The sequence below is a fragment of the Hylobates moloch genome, unplaced genomic scaffold (assembly GCF_009828535.3).
Source record: "Hylobates moloch isolate HMO894 unplaced genomic scaffold, HMol_V3 SCAFFOLD_2, whole genome shotgun sequence".
NCBI lineage: Eukaryota > Metazoa > Chordata > Mammalia > Primates > Hylobatidae > Hylobates > Hylobates moloch.
The window spans coordinates 106445574-106469845 of record NW_026652277.1 but is presented as its reverse complement, the minus strand read 5'-3'; the positions used below and the strand labels follow the sequence as shown (position 1 = coordinate 106469845).

Below are 24272 nucleotides of genomic sequence, written 5' to 3'. Positions count from 1 at the left end.
TTGGACCCTTATACCATACACAAAAATCCACTTAAAATAGATCAAATACCTGACTGTAAGACTTGAAACTGTAAAACTCCTAGAAGAAAACATAGTGGAAAAGCTCCTTGGTGTTGGTCTTGGCAATGATCTTTTTGATGTTACATCAAAAGCTCAGGCAACAACAGCAATAATAGACAACTGAGACTACATGAAACTAAAAAGCTTCTGTACAACAGGAAACAATTAACAAAATGAAAAGGCAGATTGGGAGAAAATATTTGCAAAACACATATCTGATAAGGGGATATCTATAATATTAAAGGGATTCACAACTCAGTAGCAAAAAACAAAACAAAAACAATCCAAGGACTTGAATAGACTTTTTTTTTTTTTTTTTTTTCCTCAAAGAAGCCATGAAAGTGGTCAACAGGTGGCCGGGCATGGTGGCTCATGCCTGTAATCCCAACACTTTGGGAGGCCAAGGCAGGTGGATCACCTGAGGTCAGGAGTTTGAGACCAGCCTGAACAACATGGAGAAACCCCGTCTCTACTAAAAAAAAGAAGAAAAAAATACAAAATTAGCTGGGCATGCTGGCACATGCCTGTAATCTCAGCTACTTGGGAGGCTGACATGCCTGTAATCTCAGCTACTTGGGAGGCTGAGGCGGGAGAATCACTTGAACCTGGGAGGTGGAGGTTGTGGTGAGCTGAGATTGCGCCATTGCACTCCAGCCTGGGCAACGAGAGGGAAACTCCGTCTCAAAAAAAAAAAAAAAAAAAAGGTTAACAGGTGTATGAAAAGGTGCTCAACATCACCAGTCACAGAGAAATGAAAATTAAAACGTCATTGAGATATTACCTCATGCATGTTAAGATGGCTATTATTGAAAATACAAGATAACATACAAAATAGTTGGTGAAGGTGTGGAGGGTGAGGGTGTCCCACTGTTGGTAGGAATGTAAATTGGTACAACCATTATGGAAAACAGTATGGAGGCTCCTCAAAAGATTAAAAACAGAACTATTATATGACTCAGCAGTTCCTCTAAGTATATATCAAAAGAAATGAAATTAGTACCTCATAGAGATATGTATGCTCCCATGTTCATTACAGCATTATTTCCAACAGCCTGCATATGGAAACCACCTAAATGTCCTTCAGTGGGTCAATGAATTAAGAAATTATGGTGTATTTAGGCAACAAATGTTATTCAGGCTTAGAAAAAAAGATCCTATTGTTTATAACCACATGGATGGAGCTGGAGGGCATTGTACTAAGGAAGATCAGCCAGACACAGAAAGAGAAATGGTGTGTGATTTCACTTACATGTGGAATCTCAAAAAGTTGAGTACGCAGAAACGGAATGCAAAAAACACCTATTATGAAGCTACTTGGTTAATAAGCTCTTTTAAATGGGGGGAGAAACAAACTCAGTTGGTAACTCATTAATAACAACTTTTGATTATAGGTGATAAACTAATTCTGTACCTCCTTATTATAATTGAAACAGATATAAATTACTGTGTCAGTTCTAACTGTACAGTCTTCTGTGGTTAGAAATATGAAAAAATTAGCAAGCTCAGGTCAGAGGGAGAGCATGCTTTTTGTCCTCCCTCTCAATTGTGGGTATTCAAACGGATTTGTTTTGTTGAAACTAGAAGCTACTGTTCAGGACTAGGAAGAAGGTTACCACTGCTGGGGATGGGGGAGTTGGGGAGATGTAGGTTAAAGAGCACAAATTTGCAGTTACGTAGGCTGAATAACTCTGGAGGTCTAATGTACAGCACAATGATTGTACTTAATAATATTGTTTTATATACTGGAAGTTTGCTAAGAGAGTAGATTTCAGATGTTCTTGACACACATGTACACACATACAAGGTAACTGTGAGGAGATGGATAGTGTTAATTTGCTTTACCATGGTAATCATTTCACTATGCATATCAAACAGTGTGTTATAATGTTATATACTTTACATATCAAAAAATTTCAATTAATTTTTCATTCTGTTGAGTAAATGCATTCCAATTAGGATACCTATAAAGTGAATATACAAATATATTGATTAGTATGATTTATTTATATTTACATATTATATACATTAGGAAGTTATAATGCTTAAGAACACAATTATTTACAAATAATTATTTTGTAATTATTTGTAAATAAATTATTTACAAAGCTTTTGTTTATTAAAATAATTTTTATAATCTCTAATTACATGGACAGTGTTGTACAACCACCTCCACTGTCTATTTCCAAAACCTTTTCATCATCCCAAACAGAAATCATTTAACCACTAAGCAGTAACTTCCATTTTCTTCCACACTGTAACCCTGGGTGACCTCTAATCCACTTTCGGTCACTATGGTTTTTTTCTATTTTAAATATTTCATGTAAGTGGAATCATACAATATTTTCCTTTTGTGTCTGGCTTATTTCACTTAGCATAATGCTTTTGAGGTTCATCCATTTGGTAGCATGTATCAAAACTTCATTCCTTTTTATATTTGGATAATGTATGTATATACAACCTTTTGTTTATCTACTCACCTGTTGATGGAAACTTGTATTGTCTTTACATTTTAATTTTTGTGAAGAATGCTTCAATGAACATTGACATACAAGTGTCTGTTTGAGTAGCTGTTTTCAGGTTTTTGGAGTATGTACCTAGAAATGGAACTTCTGGGTCATGTGGTAATTCTGTGTTTGGCTTTTTGAGGTACTGTTAACCTTTTATCTATAGTGGCTGCACCATTTTACATTTCTAACAGCAATGTGCATGTTTTGATTTATCCACATTCTCACCAACGCTTGTTATTTTCTGTTTTTTTTTTTTAAATTATAGTCACCCTAGTTAGTATGAAGTGGTATCTCCATTTGATTTTGATTGCATTTGTTTAATGATTAACGATAGTGAACATCTTTTCATGTGCTTATTGGCCATTTGTATATCTTCCTTGGAGAAATGTTTATTCAAGTCTTTTGACTTTTAAATTTGGGTTTTTTTGTTGTTGTTAAGTTGTATCCATTTTAACAATATATTCTGGACATAAATAGATATATATCCAGATTTATATCAGATGTATAATTTGCAAACATTTTCTCTCATTCTATAGGTTGTCTTTTCACTTTCTCGATAATGTTCTGTCATGCACAAAGGTTTTTAATTTTGATTAAGTCCAAACTATATAGTTTTTCTTTTGTTGCTTATGCTTTTGGTGTCAAAACTAAAAATCTGCTGCTAAATCTAAGATCGCAAAGTCTTCTGTTTTCTTCTAAGACTTCTGTGGTTTTACATGTTACAGGTTGGTTATTCATTTTTTGTTAATCTTTGTATATGGTATGAGGTAGGCATTTGATTTCATAGTTTTGCATGTGGAAAACCAGCTGTCCCACCTCTCTTTCTTAAAGAGAGTATTCTTTCCCTCATTGAATGGGCTTGGCATCCTTGTGGAAAAGAAATCAATTTGCTATAGATGTATGACTTTATTTATGTACTCTTAATTCTATTCTGTTGGTCTTTGTGTCTATCTTTATGCCAGTACCAACTGTTTTGATTACTGTAGCTTTGTAGTAAGTTTTGAAAAGTAAAAAGTGTGACTCTTCCAATTTTTTTCTTTTTTCAAGATTGTTTTGACTCTTTAGGCCTGTTGAAATTTCACTTGAATTTGAAGAGCACATTTTCATTTCTGTGGAAAATGCTGTTGGAATTTTCATAGAGATTACATTGAATTGGTAGATTGTTCTGGGAGTATTGACATCTTAACACATTGAGTCTTCCTATCCATGAACATATTTAAAAAAAAATTTTTATATAAAGAGTTCACTTGGTTAAATTAATTCCTACATATTTTGTTCCTCTAGATGCTATTGCACATTTTTGAGACAGAGTTTCACTCTGTTTTTCAGGCTGGAGTGCAGTGGTATGTTCATGGCTCACTATAGCCTTGACCTCCCAGGCTCAAGCAATCCTCCCACCTCAGCCTCCTAAGGAGCTGGGACTACAGGCATGTGCCACTATATTTGGCTAATTATTAATTTTTTTTGTAGAGATAAGGTCTTGCTTTCTTGCCCAGGCTGATCTCGAACTCCTGGGCTCAAGCTATCCTCACGACTCTACCTCCCAAAGTGCTGGAATTACAGGCTTGAGCCACTGTGCCTAACCCTATTGTAAGTTTTTTAAAATGTCCTTTTCTTTTTTTTCTTTTAATTTTTATTGCTGGTGTATAGAAGCAAAACTGAATTTTTATGTTGATAATTTCACCAAAAATAGTAAATTATTAGGAATACATTTAACAAAAGCCATGTAAGATCTCTATAATGAATACTACAGAACATTGTTAAGATTCATTTAAGGATGAATAAATGGAGAGATTGACAGTGTTTATGAATCAGAAGATTCAATTTGGTTAAGATATCATTTCTTCCCTAACCTATTGATTGATTCAGTGTAATCCTCATTAAAATCTCAGCAAGCTTATTTTTCATAGAAATTGGCAAGCTGATTTTAAAATTTATGTGGAAATGTAAATGCTACATAGCTAAAAGTGTTTTGAAAAAGAAGAATAAAGTCTGAGGACTTACACAGCCTGTTTTCAAAATGTATAAAGTTATAGTAATTGAGACTATTCTATTAGCAGGAAGAAAGACATATAAGTCAATGCAACAGATTAGTGAGAAAAGAAATTGTGTGTGTGTGTGTGTGTGTGTGTGTATATATATATACACATATATATGTACAGTCCTGTGCTTCATACCATAGAAATTAATAAAGCTGAAGTGGTTTCTATACCTAAAAATAAGAGCTGAAACCATAAAACTTATCTAAGAAAACATAGTAGAAAATTGTAATGACTTTAGGAAAATATTCCTTAAATAGGTCACAAAAAGCACAAATTATATAAGTTTTAAATGGATAATTTTCACATTACTAAAACAAAGAACTTTAGTCTTCAAAAGAAATTGTTTAGAAAATGAAAAAGCCAAAGACTTGTAGAAAATATTTGTAATACATATATCCAACCAAGACTATTTATTTAGAATATGTAAGTAACTTCTTACAAGGCAGTAATGAGTCAAACAGCTCAGTGCAAACAAGAGTAAAAGATTTGAACAGACACTTCACCAAAGAAGGTATACAGATAGCAATAAACAAAAGAAAAGATCATCACCATCTTTGTGTCATTAGAGAAATGCCAATTAAAATGATGAGGCACACACTTTAGAAAGGCTAAATTAAGAAGACTGACAATGCCTAGTCCAAGGCAGATATGGAGCAAATGGACTTCTCATTCATTTCTGGTGGGAATAGAAAATGTTACAGTTTGACAGTTCTTACAAAGCTAAACATGCATTTGCCATGTGATACAGTCATTCCACTCTCCTAGTTATTTACCCAAGAGTTAGGAAAACATGTTGATACAAATGTTCAGAGCAGCATCATTCATGATAGCCAAAAACTGGAAACAACCCAGATATCGATCACCTTGTAAATGTGTAAACAATTTGTGGTATATACATACAATGGAATCCTAGTCAGCAATGAAAAGGAACATACTACTAATATACGCACCAGGATAGATTCATCTCAAAAATCTTATGTAAAGTATTTCTTTATTTTTTATTTTTAAAGTATTTCTTACGTAGCTAGAAAAGGTACAACCATAGTCGTAGAAAGCAGATCACTGTTGCCAGAATGCCGACGGAAGGAACTGACTGCAAATGGTAGCAGGAAACTTTTTCAGGTCCTTGAAATGTTCAATATCATGATTTTGGTCATGGTTACGTAACTGTATATATTTGTCAAGATTTGTTGGTTAATTTTATTCATTATAAATTATCCCTCCATAAAGCTGAACAAGAAAAAAAGCATTTTTAAAAATGAAGCTTCTTTTAAGTCACAGGAAGGTTGGATAGAATCACTGGTTTTATTCTTTTTCTGGACTTTCACAAACAAGGGTCTACATGTCTTTGGTAGGAAAAGAAGAAAGGTCATCAATAAAGAAGGTAGATATCTAGCCTCACTTGTTGCTTGAAGATTAAAATTATGTTTAGAAAAGAAGTAATTTTGCTTAATAAAAAGTTACATTAGGTTTAATATATTGAATGTTTAATTTTTAGCTTCTTAGTAACAACTGTCATCATTTTAATTGGCTTTAGAAATATAAACCTGGTCGATGTGATGATATTTTGAAATGGAAGCCTCCCAGTCTGAATTCTGTGGATTTTCGTCTAAAAATAACAAGAATGGGAGGAGAAGGGTAAGTAGGCACTTTTGTACTTTTTGCATGAAATAATACTGTTTGTGTAAGGCTTCACCTTTTACAGGGTATTTCATGTATACTTTATAATATTTTAAAGAAAGAAACAAATACTTTATTTTACAAAATATTTTACATATATACTTATACATCAATTTCATTTTCAGAGATTACTCCTTTGACCTGTGTAAGCTAACATTTAGCAGTTTCCTTTAAACTTTACTGATCTTTGTTTTAAAATCATTTTCATTAATATAATAATGTATTATTATATTAATAATAACAATATAAAAGTTAATAATAATATTAAAAAATGAACTTTGGCTGGGTGTGGTGGCTCACGCCTGTAATCCTAGCACTTTGGGAGGCCAAGATAGGCAGATTGCTTGAGCTCAGGAGTTCAAGAGTAGCCTGGGCAACATGACGAAACCCCCTCTCTACCAAAAATACAAAAATTAGCTGGGCTTGGTGGCACATACCTGTGGTCCCAGCTACTCGGGAGGCTGAGGTGGGAGGATCGTTTGAGCCTGGGAGGCAGAGGTTGCAGTGAGCTGAGATTGCAGCCTGCTGCACTCCAGCCTCGGTGACAGAGTGAGACCACTTCCCCCCCCCCCCCCCCCCCCCAAAAAAAAAACCTTTGTTAAATTGTAAAGTGAAAATTCTACTAAATTTTGAGATTTTACTGAAAAATAATTCTCTTATATGAATTATATATCTAGATATAAGATATGATCATTGGAATTATAATTAAGCATATCGAAATAAGTCTTTTTTGCTTTGAAGGAAATTACTTCATGTTTGCATTTGCAGAGCAAATATTTTCTATACTTTTGTAGGGTAAGTTCTTAACTGTTGACTTTCATTAAGATTTTTCATAATGTTTATTAAGTGTTAATTTTTTAATTTATTGGTTAATCTTTTATGACTTTCTTGGTTGCTATCTTAGAATAAAAGATGCTTTAGCATGAATATTTTCAATATTTTTCCAAAGCCTTGTTTTTATTTCACTTTTGTTCTATAAATTTTTAAGTATCTTGGCTAAGTAAATACATTACAACAAAATAAGCAATCCTTAATCAAGGAAATCAGGAAGAGAAAGTAAATAAGATAATACTAGCAGAGAGATTAAAGCTTACCAGTGCATCCTGTGAAATTTTTACTTATCAAAGGTAAAGCACAGATAGAATTTTTGCTAGCTAATGGAACAGGGGATATATGGAGTCCAGACTCCAAAAAATTAAAATATATTAAGAAACTATGCATTGTCAAAGAAAGGAAACTGTGCATTGTGGTGAATCTTAAGTGAAAAGATGGGTTTAATAAAGCATGTGGGTATTCGTTTTCAAACAACAGGGTATTTAACATTTTATTTGAGGCTGGGTGCAGTGGCTCGTGCGTGTAATTCCAGCACTTTGGGAGGCCAAGTTGGGAGGATCACTTGAGGCCAGGAATTTGAGACCAGCCTGGGCAAAATAAGGAGACCTTGTTTCTAAAACAAACAAAAATTAGCCGGGTATGGTAGTGCATGCCTGTGGTTCCAGCTACTTGGGAGGCTGAGGTGGCAGGATTGCTTGAGCTCAGAGCAAGACTCTGTCTCAAAAAAAAAAAAAAGAAAAAAGAAAAAAGAAACACACACACTATCCCTAAATGTTTGTGGCTTAATTTACAATTGGGGCTTAACGGCAAAAAGTTGTCAGAACAATTATCTGGAACCCCCAAGAGTATATTGAGCTCTATATGAGTCTGATTATAATCCAAGGATAGATAAATTTGAGGCTATAGGAATAGGTGGAATACACACACATGAATGACTTTCAGGATAGTTTCAAAAATATCTTTCTCTTATCTAGACATTGGATAAATATTGATCTGTTGAACATTCAAGATTAGTCTTCCTAAGTGCCCAGTGTACAGATTTTCTCAGTTGCCAGTCAAATGTGGGATTGTTTATCACTAATCATGCAAGTTGGGTGTAGGTTTGAAATGTTCTTCTGGAAGTGCCTTATAGAAGACCATCTCACTATTAGAAAAATTGAGGCTAAGAAACTAATTCTAGTGGGGCTACACTGTTTTTTTTTTTTTTTTTTTTTTTGACACAAGTGAATACAGTTCTTTGAAAAATAAGACTTCAAAGATGAAGTAAAATTTGTTAAACTGCTTCATTACTAAATCTTCTATTTTTCTTAATGCTGTATTTATATTTGGTTAAAGAGTATAGACTCTCGGATTGTTTCATTGGGTTTTTTAAAAATAGCTTACTTTTGCCTTTTACAGTCAGTTCTTAGTGGCACTTAAAGGCTTCACGAGGCTAAACATAGAATACTCATTTCTCTAGTAGTAAAAAAATGTTGTTTTTTCTGGCAGTTTCCTATTGTAATTAAACATAGCATGATGTAATTCAGTTTAGTAGTTTGTCATCCTAGTTTTGCCTTTATTCATAGTACGTTTTAAATATATTTTATTCTTTTAAAATTTTACCTATTTAATGTCTTCTTCCTAAAAAATGGAATTACTTTTGAGTCTAGTGCATCTTTAAAACTCATCCAAATGTTACTCTAAGGTGATTTTCAGACAGGAATATGCAATTTACATCAGTGTACATACATTATTTGTGTAATGGGAGTCAGTTTTCAAAAATTGAATATTTAGTATGAAATATAACATGGTAACTATTACATAAAACGTATTCAGTTAGCCAGAGTAATATGCTTTTTCTAAATGTAAAGAATGTTGTGCATTATAGCAGTCTTTACTGAATAAATGAGTTTATATCTAATGCTTAGCATTAACTCAGTATTTTAGAGAACATTGTAAGAAATATGCTTATAATAGTTTGAAAGGGGAGTAGCTATGTCTCTGAATCATTAAGCAGGCACTAGTGAAGTGGGACTAAGCTATTAAAACACCATGAGAGAAGCTCATTTCTTTGATTGTACTTCCAAATATTTCTACAAAGCCTAAAATGGAATAGAATATCTTGAAGGTGTAATATAAATAGTAGTCTTTGAAAATGACTACAGTAGTTTTCTAAGAAATGAAGACTTAGGCATTCTAGGTATGTTTTTGAGTTTGACTTTAATGAGGTGCTAATAGTATAGATTTCTGTTAGATTGAAATTTCATACAAATAGAAAAATCTGTTCTATGTGTTGAGTGCCCTGTTGATGGCAATTAAAATCTATACTTTGCTCTTTTCATCTCCTATTATCATTTCTGAAAATTTGAGATATATTAACTTAACATTGATTTATCATGGCCTAATATAACTTTTGTATATCTTAGCAATTTATATTGTGTTGAGTTTTATACACAATACAGATTTTCATCTGAGAGCTATTCATTGTTTTAAAAATATGATGGCTTTATATTAACTAACTTATGATCTAAAACCATGGTCATTGTCAAAAGCTAGAATTACAAAAGTAGTCTGTACTCTGGAAATTGCAAACTCTTGAGTACAATGTCAGTGATATATAGTGATTGGTATAAACTTATTATTTGTATAGAATAGTATTTTAGAGTGCAGGTTTTAAAGCTGGACTGCCTAGTTTATCTCCTTACTGTCTGTGTGATTGAGCACATTACTTTTTTCTGTGTGTCAAGTTCTTCATCAATAAAATGAGTTGGCCTCATAAGACTTTTGTAAGGATTAAATAAGCTAATGTTTGTAAAATGTTTAGAACAGAACCTGGTACATGGTAAATGTTTAAATGTTTGCCATTATTTTTATTGTTTTAATCAAAACAAATTTAAAAGTGTGTCTTCCCTTCTTGCTGCTTCTGCAATACTATCTGTTACTTGCTGCACTAAGTCCAACTTTCTGTGTGAATCATTTCCTATTTGATTCCAATCTCTGTTAATTTTCCCTTTTAAAATGCATATATCTTTAGCTTATTTGTGTAATTTATCATAACTGTTAAACACCTGGAGAGCAAGAGCACAGCAAAGTCAGTAACTTTTCATTATAGAGGTTTTTGTAACAAGTCTCTTAAAATAACCTTGACAGTATATATACTGGTATATATAGCATATAGTGGTTAAGAACAGTGGTTATTGGCCAAGTTTGCCCAGAACCAAATCCAAGTTCCACTACTTATTTGCTGTGTGGTCTTGTTACTTAACCTACCTAACCTTCCTCATCTGTAAAATGTCCACAGGAATAATGTTTATTTTGTAGATTCGTTGTGCTGAAGATTTATTTATACTCAATATTTAATTGCATGGGTAAACAAGTAAATATAAGTCTGCCTTTATAGAATTTACAAGCTAATGGGCTAAGATGAAAAAATAATACTGCTTTATCAGGTTTTGTGGGGATTAAATAAATGATGCATGTAAATTCAGCATAAAACTCAATAAATAAATGTCTGCTTTAAAAAATGGTTATAGTTATTAATTGAACCTCAGCAGAATATATGGTTAAGTCATGGATTAAAAACATACTCTATTATCAAGTGGAAAAAAAGTGCCCTGAATGAAGAAGCCTCACTTTGCTGTGAAAATATAAGAATTTTTGTCCTTCTAATAGGAAATATACATTCTAAAACAAGAATGAAATGTATTTTTTTTTTTTTTTTTTTGAGATGGAGTCTCACTCTGTCTCCCAGGCTGGAGTGCAGTGGTGGGATCTCAGCTCACTGCAAGCTCCGACTCCTGGGTTCACGCCATTCTCCTGTCTCAGCCTCCCGAGTAGCTTTGACTACAGGTGCCTGCCACCACGCCTGGCTAATTTTTTGTATTTTTAGTGGAGACGGGGTTTCACCGTGTTAGCCAGGATGGGCTCTATCTCCTGACCTGATGATCCGCCCGCCTCGGCCTCCCAAAGTGCTGGGATTACAGGCATGAGCCACCGCACCTGGCCCAAAATGTAATTTTTTACCTATCACATTGGAAATAATAACATTGTCCCTTTTGGTTAGAATGTGAGCAAATAGGTACTCTCCTAAACTGTTTGGTAGGAACAGAAGTTGGTACAACTCTTTCAATGGGCAATAAGGTAGTATATGTCCTGAGAAAATATGCTCCAATTTTGTGAAAGGAGAGATGTTGTTTGTCTTCTACATAGTTGTATTCTTAGTACATAGCATGGTGACTTGTTTATAATAGGCACTCCAGAAATATTCAGTGATGGAATGTATATACAAACAAATAAGAATATGTAAAAGTATGTGTATAATAATTTTATTGAAGCATCATTATAATAGTGAGAAACTGGAAATACTCAATGTCTTTTTCACTGTAAAAGTCTTTTGTAAAATATAGTTGTATACATGTGTCTTCCTCTATGTGTTTCCAGGAAAGATGCTAATAGTATTCTAAAAATCTCTAATAGTATCTTTTAGAAATCGGTCTAGTCTGTTGAGATACAAGATTTCCTAGAGCTTTGAGGTTGAACTCAGACCTAGCATCTACATTTGTTGTTTGATTTTACATTCACACATAGTTGTGTGATGTTAATAGACATACCAGTTTGGATTTAGTTAAAAACAGAAACACAGCAAATATTTTAACAGAATGAATTTAGTGTGAAGAATTGTCTGTTACAAAAGAACTGAAGAGATGGAAAAGTCTTGCAGAGGAAGCAAGCACTGCAGGAAGCGTCTACCATGCAGCGAACTGGGGTAACAAAGAAATGAGGGTAGATGATTAAAATTTAGAAGATTGGAGAAGACCTTATAGGGTTCATAAGAAGCCATTTGCTGCCCAGCTGTCATTCTTGCCACAAGATCTTGGAGGAAGGATTCAGAGGCTTTAGACAATTGATATACTGCGTTATAAGGCCCAAGTGGCAGAGCAACTTACATACAGCCTGAACTTGCTGCAGAGCCATCTTTTGCTCTGATTTCAACTTAAAAATGGTAGCCTAACAGGTTCCTTGGTCAATGAGTTGGAGTACTGCTTCAAAATCCAGAGTGATTGTTAATCTTTGTAACGTCCTTTTTAGTATCCACTGATAGTGCAAGTACAGTAACTTGTCTCTGACACCTTGGAGAAGCTATCCTGATAGGCTTCCAACCATTGGACCCCTAGAAATCTTACTTAGGCAATGGACTCTTAATTTTTGTGGGCTTTATGTCTTCTGTCTTACACGTGTCTTAGTAAGATGTCTGAAGAACTTTATACTTCCTCCTTATCACTCTTAATAAGTACAAAATCATCAGCATTGTTAATCAGTGATTTGTTCTGTGTAGTGTCAGAGTGACCACTGTCTCTGAAAAAAATTAAAAAGAAAGATGATAACAAGTGATAGTGAGAAATTGGAATCCTTACACATGGATGTTGAGTTTGTAAGTTGGTGCAGCCACTGTGGCAAACAGTTACATAGTTCCTCAAAATGTTTAAGATAGACTTACCATATGACTCAGCAATTCCACTCTCAAGTATATACCCAAGAGAAGTTAAAACATATGCCCACACAAAACTTGTACATAAATTTTCTTATCAGCATTATTCATAATAGCCAAAGGGTGGAAACAACCCAAATATTTGTCAATTGACACATGAATCAATATGAAAACAAAATAACTCTTCCACCAGGCACAGTGCCTCACTCCTGTAGTCCCAGCACTTTGAGATGTCTGAGGTGGGCGTATTGCTTGAGTCCAGGAGTTTTAGACCAGCTTGGGCAACCTGGTGAAACCCCGTCTCTAACAAGAAATACAAAAAACAAACAAACAAACAAAAACAAAACAAAAAAAGCTGGCCATGGTGGCACATGCCTGTAGTCCCAGCTACTGGGAGGCTAAGGTGGGAGGAACACCTGAGCCTGGGGAGGTTGGGGCTACAGTGAGCAGTGGTAGGGCCACTGCACTCCAGCCTGAGTGACAGAGTGAGACCTTTTCTTAAAAAAAAAAAAAAGAAAATACCTTTCATTTAGACGACTGTAGTGGATCCTCTTAAGCAAAGAGACTCTGGATATTATGCCAACTAAATTTCAATTCCAGCTCTGCCACTCTTTACTCAAGTTATCTCTCTGTTGCTTGTGTTCCTGTAACTTCATTATGTGGATAATAGTGCCTACCTCGCGTGGGACTTTAATAACATAATACATGTAAGTCCTTTAAACTACTGCATGTTACATAATAAGTACTAAATATATATTTACTTTTTTTTGGGTTTTTTTTGTTTTTTTTATTATTATACTTTAGGTTTTAGGGTACATGTGCACAATGTGCAGGTTTGTTACATATGTATCCATGTGCCATGTTGTTTTGCTGCACCCATTAACTTGTCATTTAGCATTAGGTATATCTCCTAATGCTGTCCCTCCCCCCTCCCCCCACCCCACAACAGTCCCCGCAGTGTGATGTTCCCCTTCCTGTGTCCCTGAGTTCTCATTGTTCAGTTCCCACCTATGAGTGAGAACACGCGGTGTTTGTTTTTTTGTCCTTGCGATAGTTTACTGAGAATGATGGTTTCCAGTTTCATCCATGTCCCTACAAAGGACATGAACTCATCATTTTTTATGGCTGCATAGTATTCCATGGTGTTAAAAGACCACTGTCTCTGTAGATTCTACTGTGGCAGAGAGCAGAAAAGCAGTATGCTATGGCTGCAAGAGATACTATTATTGGTCATTCTAGGCAAGGGCAGATGTCTTCTGATAGTACCATAGATTGGTACAGAGAAAAAAGTATTTGCCAACTTGTTGTGTATAAGATTTTAGAGGCTATGTTGATTTGTTTCGTTAAAGACAGCACATCTGAAATGGCAGCTGCACTTGGTTTAACAACATGATTAAATTTATGATAATCAAAAATCATTCTAAATCTTTGATGGTGGTACTAATTTTTGCATTTCCCTTGGAGATACGTTATTGCTTTTGGTTTATTTCCCTGGTAGGGTGGGCTGGTTGAGGGGCTTTTATTTGGCCTTTCCTAGCATAATGACCCTATTCCATGGGTCAGACAGCCAATGTGGAAATTCACTTTCCAAGTATTTCTCTTCCAGTTATACATCCAGTAACTGGAAAATAACCTCAGGTTGTATTTGTGGACATACCGTCCCACTTAGATTTAAACTTGAGCCAGTAATCCGTTTATCACCTGATTACCCTAAGCTCTTCATTTAACTTACGGACTGCAGTGGCATTTTGGGTTCCTGGCAATTCGTGTCTGTTTAAAGTAAGTGTCTGATAATCCCCTAGTGGTCTGGGTGTTCTTTCTTCTGGATTAGAATTTTTTTATTAGATTTTTTTCTTTTGAAAGAAAGAACACCCGGACCACTAGGGGATTACCAGACACTTACTTTAAACAGACACGACCACTAGGGGATTACCCGTAGGGGATTACCAGAACAATCACTTTAGCAAATGCAGCTCATCCTTTGAAAAACAGTTGGAAGATTTACAGCAAGGCTTAGCACATTTTTTCTATGAAAGGCCAGATAGTAAATATTTTAGGGTTTGTTGCCTATATATCACAACTACTCAAGTCTACCATTGTGGTGCTAAATCAAACCTAGACAATATGTGTATGAGTGAGCATGACTGTGTCACAGTGAAACTCTATTTACAAAAACAGGTGTGAGGCCAGATGTGGCCTGTAGACTATAGTTTGCCAACTGTGGATTTACAGTACTGTACATGGTTGTAGTAGTATTGCAATGCCTTCTTTAAGGGGATCTGGCCTCCCACTTGTATTGGGAGGCTTAGGTATTTTTGTTGTTGTTTGTTTGTTTTGAGACGGAGTCTTACTCTGTTGCCCAGGCTGGAGTGCAGTGGTGCAATCTCAGCTCACTGTACCCTCCACCTCCCGGGTTCAAGCGATTCTCCTGCTTCAGCCTCCAGAGTAGCTGGGATTACAGGTGCCTGCCACCATGCTGGGCTAATTTTTTGTAATTTTAGTAGAGACGGGGTTTCACAATGTTGGCCAGGCTGGTCGCAAACTCCTGACCTCAAGTGGTCCACCTGCCTCGGCTTCCCAAAGTGCTGGGATTACAGGTGTGAGCCAACATGCCTGGCCAGAAGGTTCTGGTTTGTTAACCAGCTAAGGTCTGCACATTTAAAATTGAGAAATGCTAGCTTCCTAGCAAGCACAATGGAATATATAGAATTGACTACATGGTCTCCTTTACTTCCTATCAGAAAAGTCTTTTTACTCTGCTGACTAGAATGTATGTGTGTGTGTGTGTGTGTGTGTGTGTGTTTCTTTTGCTTAAATTCATTAAAAAAAAAAAAAAAAAATAGAATGAGCTGGGTTTGGAAGCTGAGGCAGGAGGATTGCTTGAGCCCTAGGAGTTTGAATCCAGCCTGCGCAATACAGCAAGATCTCATCTCTGGGGGAAAAAAAAATTTGCCTTTTCTCATGCTTATTTGAATTAGTGTTACTCTTTTTGAGAAGGAAATTATGGTGGTAAAGTATTTTTCTGAATGTTGAAAAACTGTTCTTATATAAGGAAGGATTAAGTATAGGGGAAAAAGTCTTAATACTTTGCTGAGCAGCATTTTTCTGTTTTCTACCCTCTGCCTCTTTCTCAAAATGAAATGTTTAATTCTTTCATTTATATTTTATTTAAAAATTATTTTAAAGAAATAGATAAAAACACTAATGTAATCGCTATTATTATAGTATGCTTAATGACTAAGCTATTTGGCATATAGCTGGTTGTATTTTTTTATGTATAATATAGCTATTTTTATTATTTAGCAAATGACCCATAGTAACTGCTTTCTTATTTGAAAATATTCTCATCACCCAAACATATTTTAAGACAAATGCTTCGTTGGCTTTCAGTCTTTGAATGGTTAGTACACTTAACATTCTTGATTATGTTTTACTTCCAGTGTGCCTAGGAGAGGCAAGGAGGAGCTGTGACTGAACTCTTTTCAGTTCCTTTGCCTGGTTATCTCTTGGGTATTAGTAACTCTTGTTTCTTCTCTTATTTCATCCTTCCTGCATTCAGCAGAAAATCTTTCCCAGGCCGCTTACCAAAAACCAACATCATAATCAAAGTGCCTGCAAGTAACTAGTAGGAGAAAAGGAGCATGTGGCTTTAAAACATCTACTTATGACCTCACTGGAGTCAAATTACTTCTTTTTACTTGTTAATTTACTAAATAGAAGTGTCTGTCACCTTTGTTTTATAATTTGGTTCTTTGGAATTTAATTTTCATATTCATTTTAACACTATTCTTTACATTAGAACCTTTTGCTTATGTGATTTTTCTCAATGTATGTTTTCCTTAATTGCAATTTCTCTAAGTTACCTTTTATGTTATAAAAAGCTTGTTACCTGGTGGATATTATATAGATTAAATATTAGTTAAATTCCTACTTTGAATCACATTGAAGGTGGTAGGGGGAAAAAAGTAACTTAGTAACATAGGATTTGACTGCGGACCCTCATGAGAGATGAGATGGGAAGAACTGCAAACAAATCTTGAACTCCTTTTTTATTGGGTTTGTTTTTTGCTGTAATTATGGTTGTGAAACTCCAAACTACTTTACAAGTGTTGTAGGATTGAGCAAATGAGTACTGATGTTGGGAATCAGGGTTCTCAGTGAGGAAGGAGAAAGATACAAATATAAAATGGAGGAAGGCAGTGAAGAACTCTGTGAGATGGATTAGAATTTTTAAAATATTTGAATATATACGTTTACATGTATATGCATGTATATGAATATATATACATGATTATGTTTGTGTATATAATATGTGATACACATAAACTCATTTCCTAGCTCTGTCCACTGACAGGACCTATAAGCAGAGGCACCCTGGTAATAATAAGCATATCCAGCACGAAGATTTTGGTGTCTAACACCATTCCTCACCAAAAAGAACCAGAGATCTTCAGAGAAATGGCTTATTCTAGAGTTGGGTAGGGAGGATGCAGGATAGGTGTAGAATACCTTCTTATGCCAGAGAGTAAGAAAGTACATCCCCAACCCAACAAAAACAATGTATGTCAAAAGGATACAGGAGCCAACTTGAAGGTGCTCACACTGGCCAGATCTGGGATATAGTGTGGATGCCAGAAGGACAGTAATGAATTATGAACTTTGCTAAAAATAGGAATCTGTGAGTCCATACTGCCATACTGGTAATAAATGAGCAGAAGAGGTGGTTTAGCTTTTAGCAGAATGCTGATTGGTAAATGTTCTAAGAGTCCTGGATTTGGAAAATTATTTTGCCACCACCATAGTAAAGTTCAACTCAAGTAAGAATAATCAATGGAGTTAATGGGTGAAGCACACCAACATGGCACATGTATACATATGTAACAAACCTGCACGTTGTGCACATGTACCCCAGAACTTAAAGTATAATAAAAAATAAATAAAATACAGCAAAAATAAATAAATAAAAAAGAATAATCAATGGATGCTAAGTCTGGGAGGGAAATTTTTATAAGAAGCAAGATATTTTCATGGTTGTAAATGTCTTTCTGTGGATTGCTTATAACTTGCAAGGGCAAAATAATAGACTAGAGAGTTGAGAAATTGGACAACCCCTTACTAGCTTATCAGAATTAACATCAGCAGTGAGGATAAAATGAACGTTATGTACTAGGTCAGTGCTATACCTAGCATTCTGACTATGGGTGTCTAGCTCTAATCTGATAATGAGGAAGCATTACACAAATCCCAAATGTGGAACATTCTGTGTTTTTTAAAGGGTCTCTGAATTATTCAAATATGTCAGTTTCATCAAACAAAATCTGAGGAATTTTTACTTAAAATATACATACTTTCAGATCGTGAAAAACTACCTGGAGCAATAGACACCTTTCCACAAAAGTATAATAGCTCTGAGGCTTGCCTTGTGTACTTGACTATCCCCTTCTTAGTTGAGCATTAGTTCATTTATTCCTTTCTGTGTACCGGGCACTGGAGTGTATTCAGTGATTATTTTCTAAATTGAATTTCTGAATTACAATTATCACAGCAGTTATAAAATTAATTTGGTAATTTCTTATCAAACAGGCTTGTAATTATTAAGGAACAATTCACAAACACTTTTGTCAAACGTTAATCACTTAAGGGCTTTTTGTTTTTCTCTCCCTTATGAGGAGGGAGCATCGACCTTTTAAAATGAAGCAATATAGAGACAAGGACTATCAAATAAGTAAAAACAATCTGAGATCACTGAATTTGAAGTATAGTAAGAAAAAATAGATATGAAATCATTTAAAAATAGTTTTGAAATCTTTTAAATCACTTAAATAACCATGTGTCTGATGTATGGTATACTAAAACTTAAGATAATGCTTATATGACAGATGAAGATTGCCTAAGACTGTTACTTAAACATGTAACAATAGGAGTAAAAGTTGCTTTTTGGAATCTGAGGTTGGAAAATTTCAAAGAGTTTAGGATTAACTTTCGAAAAATTTAGCTATATGGTTGGCCTGTCAAAATTTATAGTGTGACTTCAAATCTTACAGTGTGACTTCAAAATATGTCTTTGTCTTTTCAACCAAATGTATTTTGTTATGTTTTGTTATTTGTTCCTACTTTCATTGAATTTAATCAGAAAATTTAGTCTGTAAAATATTTTGAAAACATTTTGTTAATCTTGTCTATAATATCATATGTTAACTTTTCTGGATGTTTCTTAGACATAACAACAGTGAAATTATTTTTACTATTTAAAGAATACAACATTTTCTCTTTGATTATGAAATTAAGTATTAAAGTTTATATTAGTAAATTTCTTTACTGTCTTTACTAGTTCTACCCCATATAAGAGATACTTGAAGCTTTACATTATAATTAAGTTTGCTTTGCATATTTAATACCTTTGTATTTAGATACTAGGTTTGATTCCTCCAGATATACAGTTGATATTTCTGCCCCCCAAATCATGCTTTTTGTTATTAAATCATGTAATTCTTTCCTTTTATTGCTTTTAATCCTAAATTCCTCCTAGCTTGATACTAATACTGCCTGTCCTGCTTGCTTTTCCTTGAATTTGTTGTGGATCTTTTCTCCCATTCATGTAACTCCAGCCTTTTTGTTTCACTGTGGTAGATCACTGCCAAAACAGTCATGCTGAGATCCTCTGGTTTTCGGACATAGCAAATACATGATCACATATCCTCAGGGACCAGTAACTGATACACATTTATAGTGTATCAGTGTATAGTTACATGTTTGATGACTAGTTCTTTTATGAAATTAGTTGGTAATGTAGCACTGTGGCATAGTGGATGTTAGTTGTTAAAACTGAAAAGTGGCTCATTAAAGACAATTTGTTTTTTTATGATAAAATTTTGTAATTTTTTTAGGGTTTTAGTCTGAGGATACAAGAGTCATAAAAAGCTAATAACCTTCACTCTCCCAACCTGTCCATCCAGCGTTTTCCTTGACCTTCACTCTGGACAGTTTCCCCCACATTGCTAGCACTTAGCTCCAAGTGAACAAACTAGAGTAAACCCCAAAGCCATGTTTTTTGAGTTTTCCTGATTTGATGCTGTCTTATTAAAACCTGGAGGTTATCTATTAAGAATGTAATAAAACATAATTTGTATGTAGTCAATATAGTCATTATATTCAAGCATCAAACTCAATCCTTCATTGGAAAAATTCTTTAAGTGTGTACTTGAAAATATAGTTGGTTTTATTTAACTCAGTCTGTAGCTTCATATTTTTAACACGAGAATTTAATCCATTCAACATTTGTATGTTAAAGTATGTCGCTTTATTCCTTCTACTTTGTTTATTAGATTTACCTCTTTTTTGTTTGCTTGAGAGGGAGTCTCACTCTGTTACCCAGGCCGGAATGCAGTGGCGTGATCTTGGCTCACTGCAACCTCCGCCTCCATGGTTCAAGTGATTCTCCTGCCTCAGTCTCCCGAGTAGCTGGGATTACAGGCGCGCACCGCCACGCCTGGCTAATTTTTGTATTTTTAGTAGAGATGGGGTTTCACCATGTTGGCCAGGCTGGTCTTGAACTCCTGATCTCGTGATCCCCCTGCCTCAGCCTCCCAAAGTGCTGGGATTACAGACATGAGCCACCAAGCCCGGCCTAATTTTACCTCTTTAACTTTCCTTTTTAAAAAATTGTTTCTGTGTGATAATTGGTATTAATTGCATTTTCCTCTTTGTTAACCAGAACTCTATATTAACTTTTCATTATATTATTGGTTACCTTTCCTTTCCTTATATTCATAATCAGATATATTTCTCTGTTATTACTTGAAAATAAGGTACCAACTCTCCCCCACTAAGATGTTCTTTTTTTTTTTTTTGAGACGGAGTCTTGCTCTGTTGGCCAGGCTGGAGTGCAGTGGTGTGATCTTGGCTTACTGCGCCCTCTGCCTCCCAGGTTCAAGCATTTCTCTGCCTCAGCCTCCCAAGTAGCTGGGATTACAGGCGCCCGCCACCATGCCTGGCTAATTTTTGCATTTTTAGTAGAGATGGGGTTTCACCATCTTGTTCAGGCTGGTCTTGAACTCCTGACCTCGTGATGCACCTGCCTTCGCCTCCCGAAGTGCTGGGATTACAGGCGTGATCCACCATGCCCAGCCTCAAGATGTTCTTTTCATCCTCCCCTCATCATGCAGAAATTTTAGAATACTTTCTAACACCTTACCTTTCTTCTTACTTTAGAAGTCTTTGGCGTGCTTTTATTCTCACCACCCATTCCCCCTAGCATTTATTGGAAAATTTTACTGGAACATTTTCCCCAACCCAATCCCTACAGGTATTACTGAAAAAACTTAGTAGTTTTGCTTCTAGGCTGTTTTTTATTGTTGTTGTTTGTTTGTTTGTTTTATGAATTTCTCTTACAGCCATGAATGTCACTTATTTCAAGAATTTTTCTGTTTGGATCTTGTGTTGTACAATTTCTGGTCAGTCTGCCGGTATCCAGTTTAAATTTAATGGCATTTATATACTGCAAGATTTGTCGCCTACCACTTTTTCCTTTTCTTCATTTTCTCTTTCTTGTTCACATTCATTTGTTCTTTGGAGTAATTTTCTCAGATAGGAATATATAGATTTTTAATCTGAATTTTTTGCCTAACTGCTAACATCTTTCTTTTTCCAGACAGGTAAATCATGTGTTACCTGGATGTAGAATTCTTGGGGTGCAGTTCTTTTCTCCTTCTAATTGCCTTTTGGCTCCTTTATGGGTTTCTGCCGAGACCAGCTCAGTCGTGGAGACCCTAACCCAGTGGCGCTAGAGAAATTAAAGACACACACAGAAATATAGAGTGTGGAGTGGGGAAATCAGAGGTCTCATAGCCTTCAGAGCTGAGAGCCTCGAACAGAGATTTACCCATATATTTATTGACAGCAAGCCAGTGATGAACATTGTTTCTATAGACTATAGATTAACTAAAAGTATTCCTTATGGGAAACAAAGGGATGGGCCGAAATAAAGGGATGGGTTTGGCTAGTTAGCTGCAGCAGGAACATGTCCTTAAGGCACAGATCACTCATGCTATTGTTTGTGGTTTAAGAACACCTTTAAGCGGTTTTCCTCTCTGGGTAGGCCAGGTATTCGTTGACCTCATTCTGGTAAACCCACAGCCTTCAGCGTGGGCATCATGGCCATCACGAACATGTCACAGTGCTGCAGAGATTTTGTTTATGGCCAGTTTTGGGGCCAGTTTATGGCCAGATTTGGGTGCCTGTTCCCAACAAGTTACTTTATTCCCATTTTTCCTTATTGGCTCACTGGGGCTCAAATCTGGTTTTTGGAGTGCTCTAAGTGGTGGCAGTCTACACAAGAAGGAAAAATGTGTGTTCTTTATCTTGGTGGATTATAACTGGAGAAATGTTCCCTACATCCTCTACTCTGTAAAGTGTTTCATCTTAGGCCTCAAATATGTTCAGCCCATAGGAAGGTCAGGCACATGACCTGGGGCCAATGTTGACCTGATCTCTAGGGTTTTTAGATTTCAGTGGCCTGTACTCTTCTTAGGATTTGCTAATTTTCCAATCTTTGTCTTGAGGCTCTTCTCAATCATTTCACCTGCTAGGAAGCCCTCAAATTTCATACCTCACTTTACTCAGTAGACACTTGGATTCACAGGCTGATATTTTGTAGTTGGGCATGAGGAGAAGTCAGACATGTTTAGATTTATCATCTTCCTAGGATCCTTAGTAGTTTATTTTTAATTTCCAAGTAGTCTTTGTCTTCTCTTTTTTGACTTTATTATTTCTTTTATTATTTTATAAATTATGGCAAGAATGTTCTGAACAATTCCCTTCTAGGGAGGAGATGGGCAGAATAAAGATTTTCTTTATGGTCTAATGCCATATGTTCTATTTTAACTTGTATTTGTAATCATCCTTACATTTGTCAAAGGCCTTTTTAACCCGTGCTTTCTAAATATCTGAATCTAGAGTGAAACCCTGTCCCTAGTAAGACAAGATGCTCAGACTGTCCAGCTACTCCTCTGCTTCTGCTGCTCTTTGTCAGTATCATCTATGATTTTAGATAAAATCATGTATATTGTGTTTTTATTTTCTTTCAAAAAGTTTTCTTGCATTTATATTTTAATTATATAATTCTATTTTTAACAATTATTTAAACTCATTGCTGTTTAAATGGTTCCATTTTGGGTGGATTAATATTTAACAATTATTTAAACTTTTCTCTATTTTAACTGGAATTGGTATTGACAGTCATTTCATACCCGGCTTATTCCTTTTTCAGAACTTTTCTATCAGTTCAAGTAGTTTTATATAATTTATTTTTTTTTTGAGACGGGGGTCTCACTCTGTTGCCTAAGCTAGAGTGCAGTGGTGTGAACACAGCTCACTGCAGCCTCAACCTCCCAGGCTCCAGCAGTCCTCCTGCCTTTGGGCTCTTGAGTAGCTGGAACTACAGGCGCATGCCACCACACATGGCTAATTTTTAAATTTTTGTAGAGATAGGGTCTCACTGTGTTGCCTAGGCTGGTCTCAACTCCTAGGCTCAAGCAGTCCTCCTGCCTCAACCTCCCAAAGTGCTAGGTGTGAGCCACTGTGCCTGGCCTTAGATTGTGTTGGTAAGGATTATGTTTATTATTTCTTCATAACCATTATTTCTTCTTATTTCTTCCTAACCAGGAATGTTTCTCTTATGATCTAATTTGCAAAAATATATAACTACCTTAATTTTAGGGGGAGATAAAAGATAACATTACAGCAGCTTTCACTGATTTGTTTTTTTTAAAGTTAATTTGAAATATTAATTCTATTTGTATTTATATTTACAAGAAGCTTTTTCTCCAAAGAGTATATAAAGACATTTTTTGCTTTTAGAATCTTGATAATATCTGTAGGATCATCAGAAATGTTTAGATTATGAAATCTTTTTTATTTTTTAAAATTTTTGTGGGTACATAATAGGTGTATATATTTATGAGGTACATGAGATGTTTTGATACAGGCATGCAATATGAAATAAGTACATCATGGAGAATGGGGTATCCATCCCCTCAAGCATTCCTTTGGTTTACAGATAATCCAGTTACATTCTTTAAGTTATTTTAAAATGTACAATTAAGTTTAGATGGTGAAATCTTGAAATGTGGAGAATTCACACTTCTAAAAGCGTATTTCTTTTCCTGTTTGTATTGTATATATATTCAAAAAGATAGAATATTTTTCATGACATTGCTTTAGTCTACTACAAGAACAATTGTTTATAGTAAAAATATTACTAAGCCTTGGTAAAATGAAGCAGTTATATTGTAGTCTGGTGGCTTATATTTGATATAATTATAGGTGGAATTTTTTAAATTAGCAATTTGTTATAGTTTGCTCTATTAAGATTTAGCCTAAAGTATTTATGAAATTCCTATATTTTTATTGCTAGACACTCCAAGTTCAAATACTTGTTTATATCCTCAGGATAAAGAAGGAAAGATTTGAGCTTTTTAGCCACTGTACGTTTCTTAATTAAAACCAGTAAGGAATAAATTAAAAAGCTCTGATTATTAAAATAATTGCAAAATAATTAGTAATAGAATTATATTTATTTAACTTGCACAGTCTGTTTTGAACCAAGTCATTTAATTTGGTTTAAAGAGTTAATTATGATGAGAGGATATTTAATATCCTCTAGCATATGACAGCTTCAAAATA

At 35.0% G+C, this 24272-nt stretch overlaps 1 protein-coding gene across 3 annotated transcripts in view; it reads left to right on the top strand.

The window, feature by feature from the left end:
• Positions 1-24272, top strand: part of RNGTT (RNA guanylyltransferase and 5'-phosphatase) — a 362779-nt gene that overhangs the window by 192703 nt on the left and 145804 nt on the right. For all 3 annotated transcript variants that reach the window (XM_032155038.2, XM_032155029.2, XM_032155048.2), the window contains one exon: positions 6147-6247. In XM_032155038.2, the coding sequence (XP_032010929.1) occupies positions 6147-6247 (101 nt within the window). The remainder of the gene's footprint in view (positions 1-6146; positions 6248-24272) is intronic.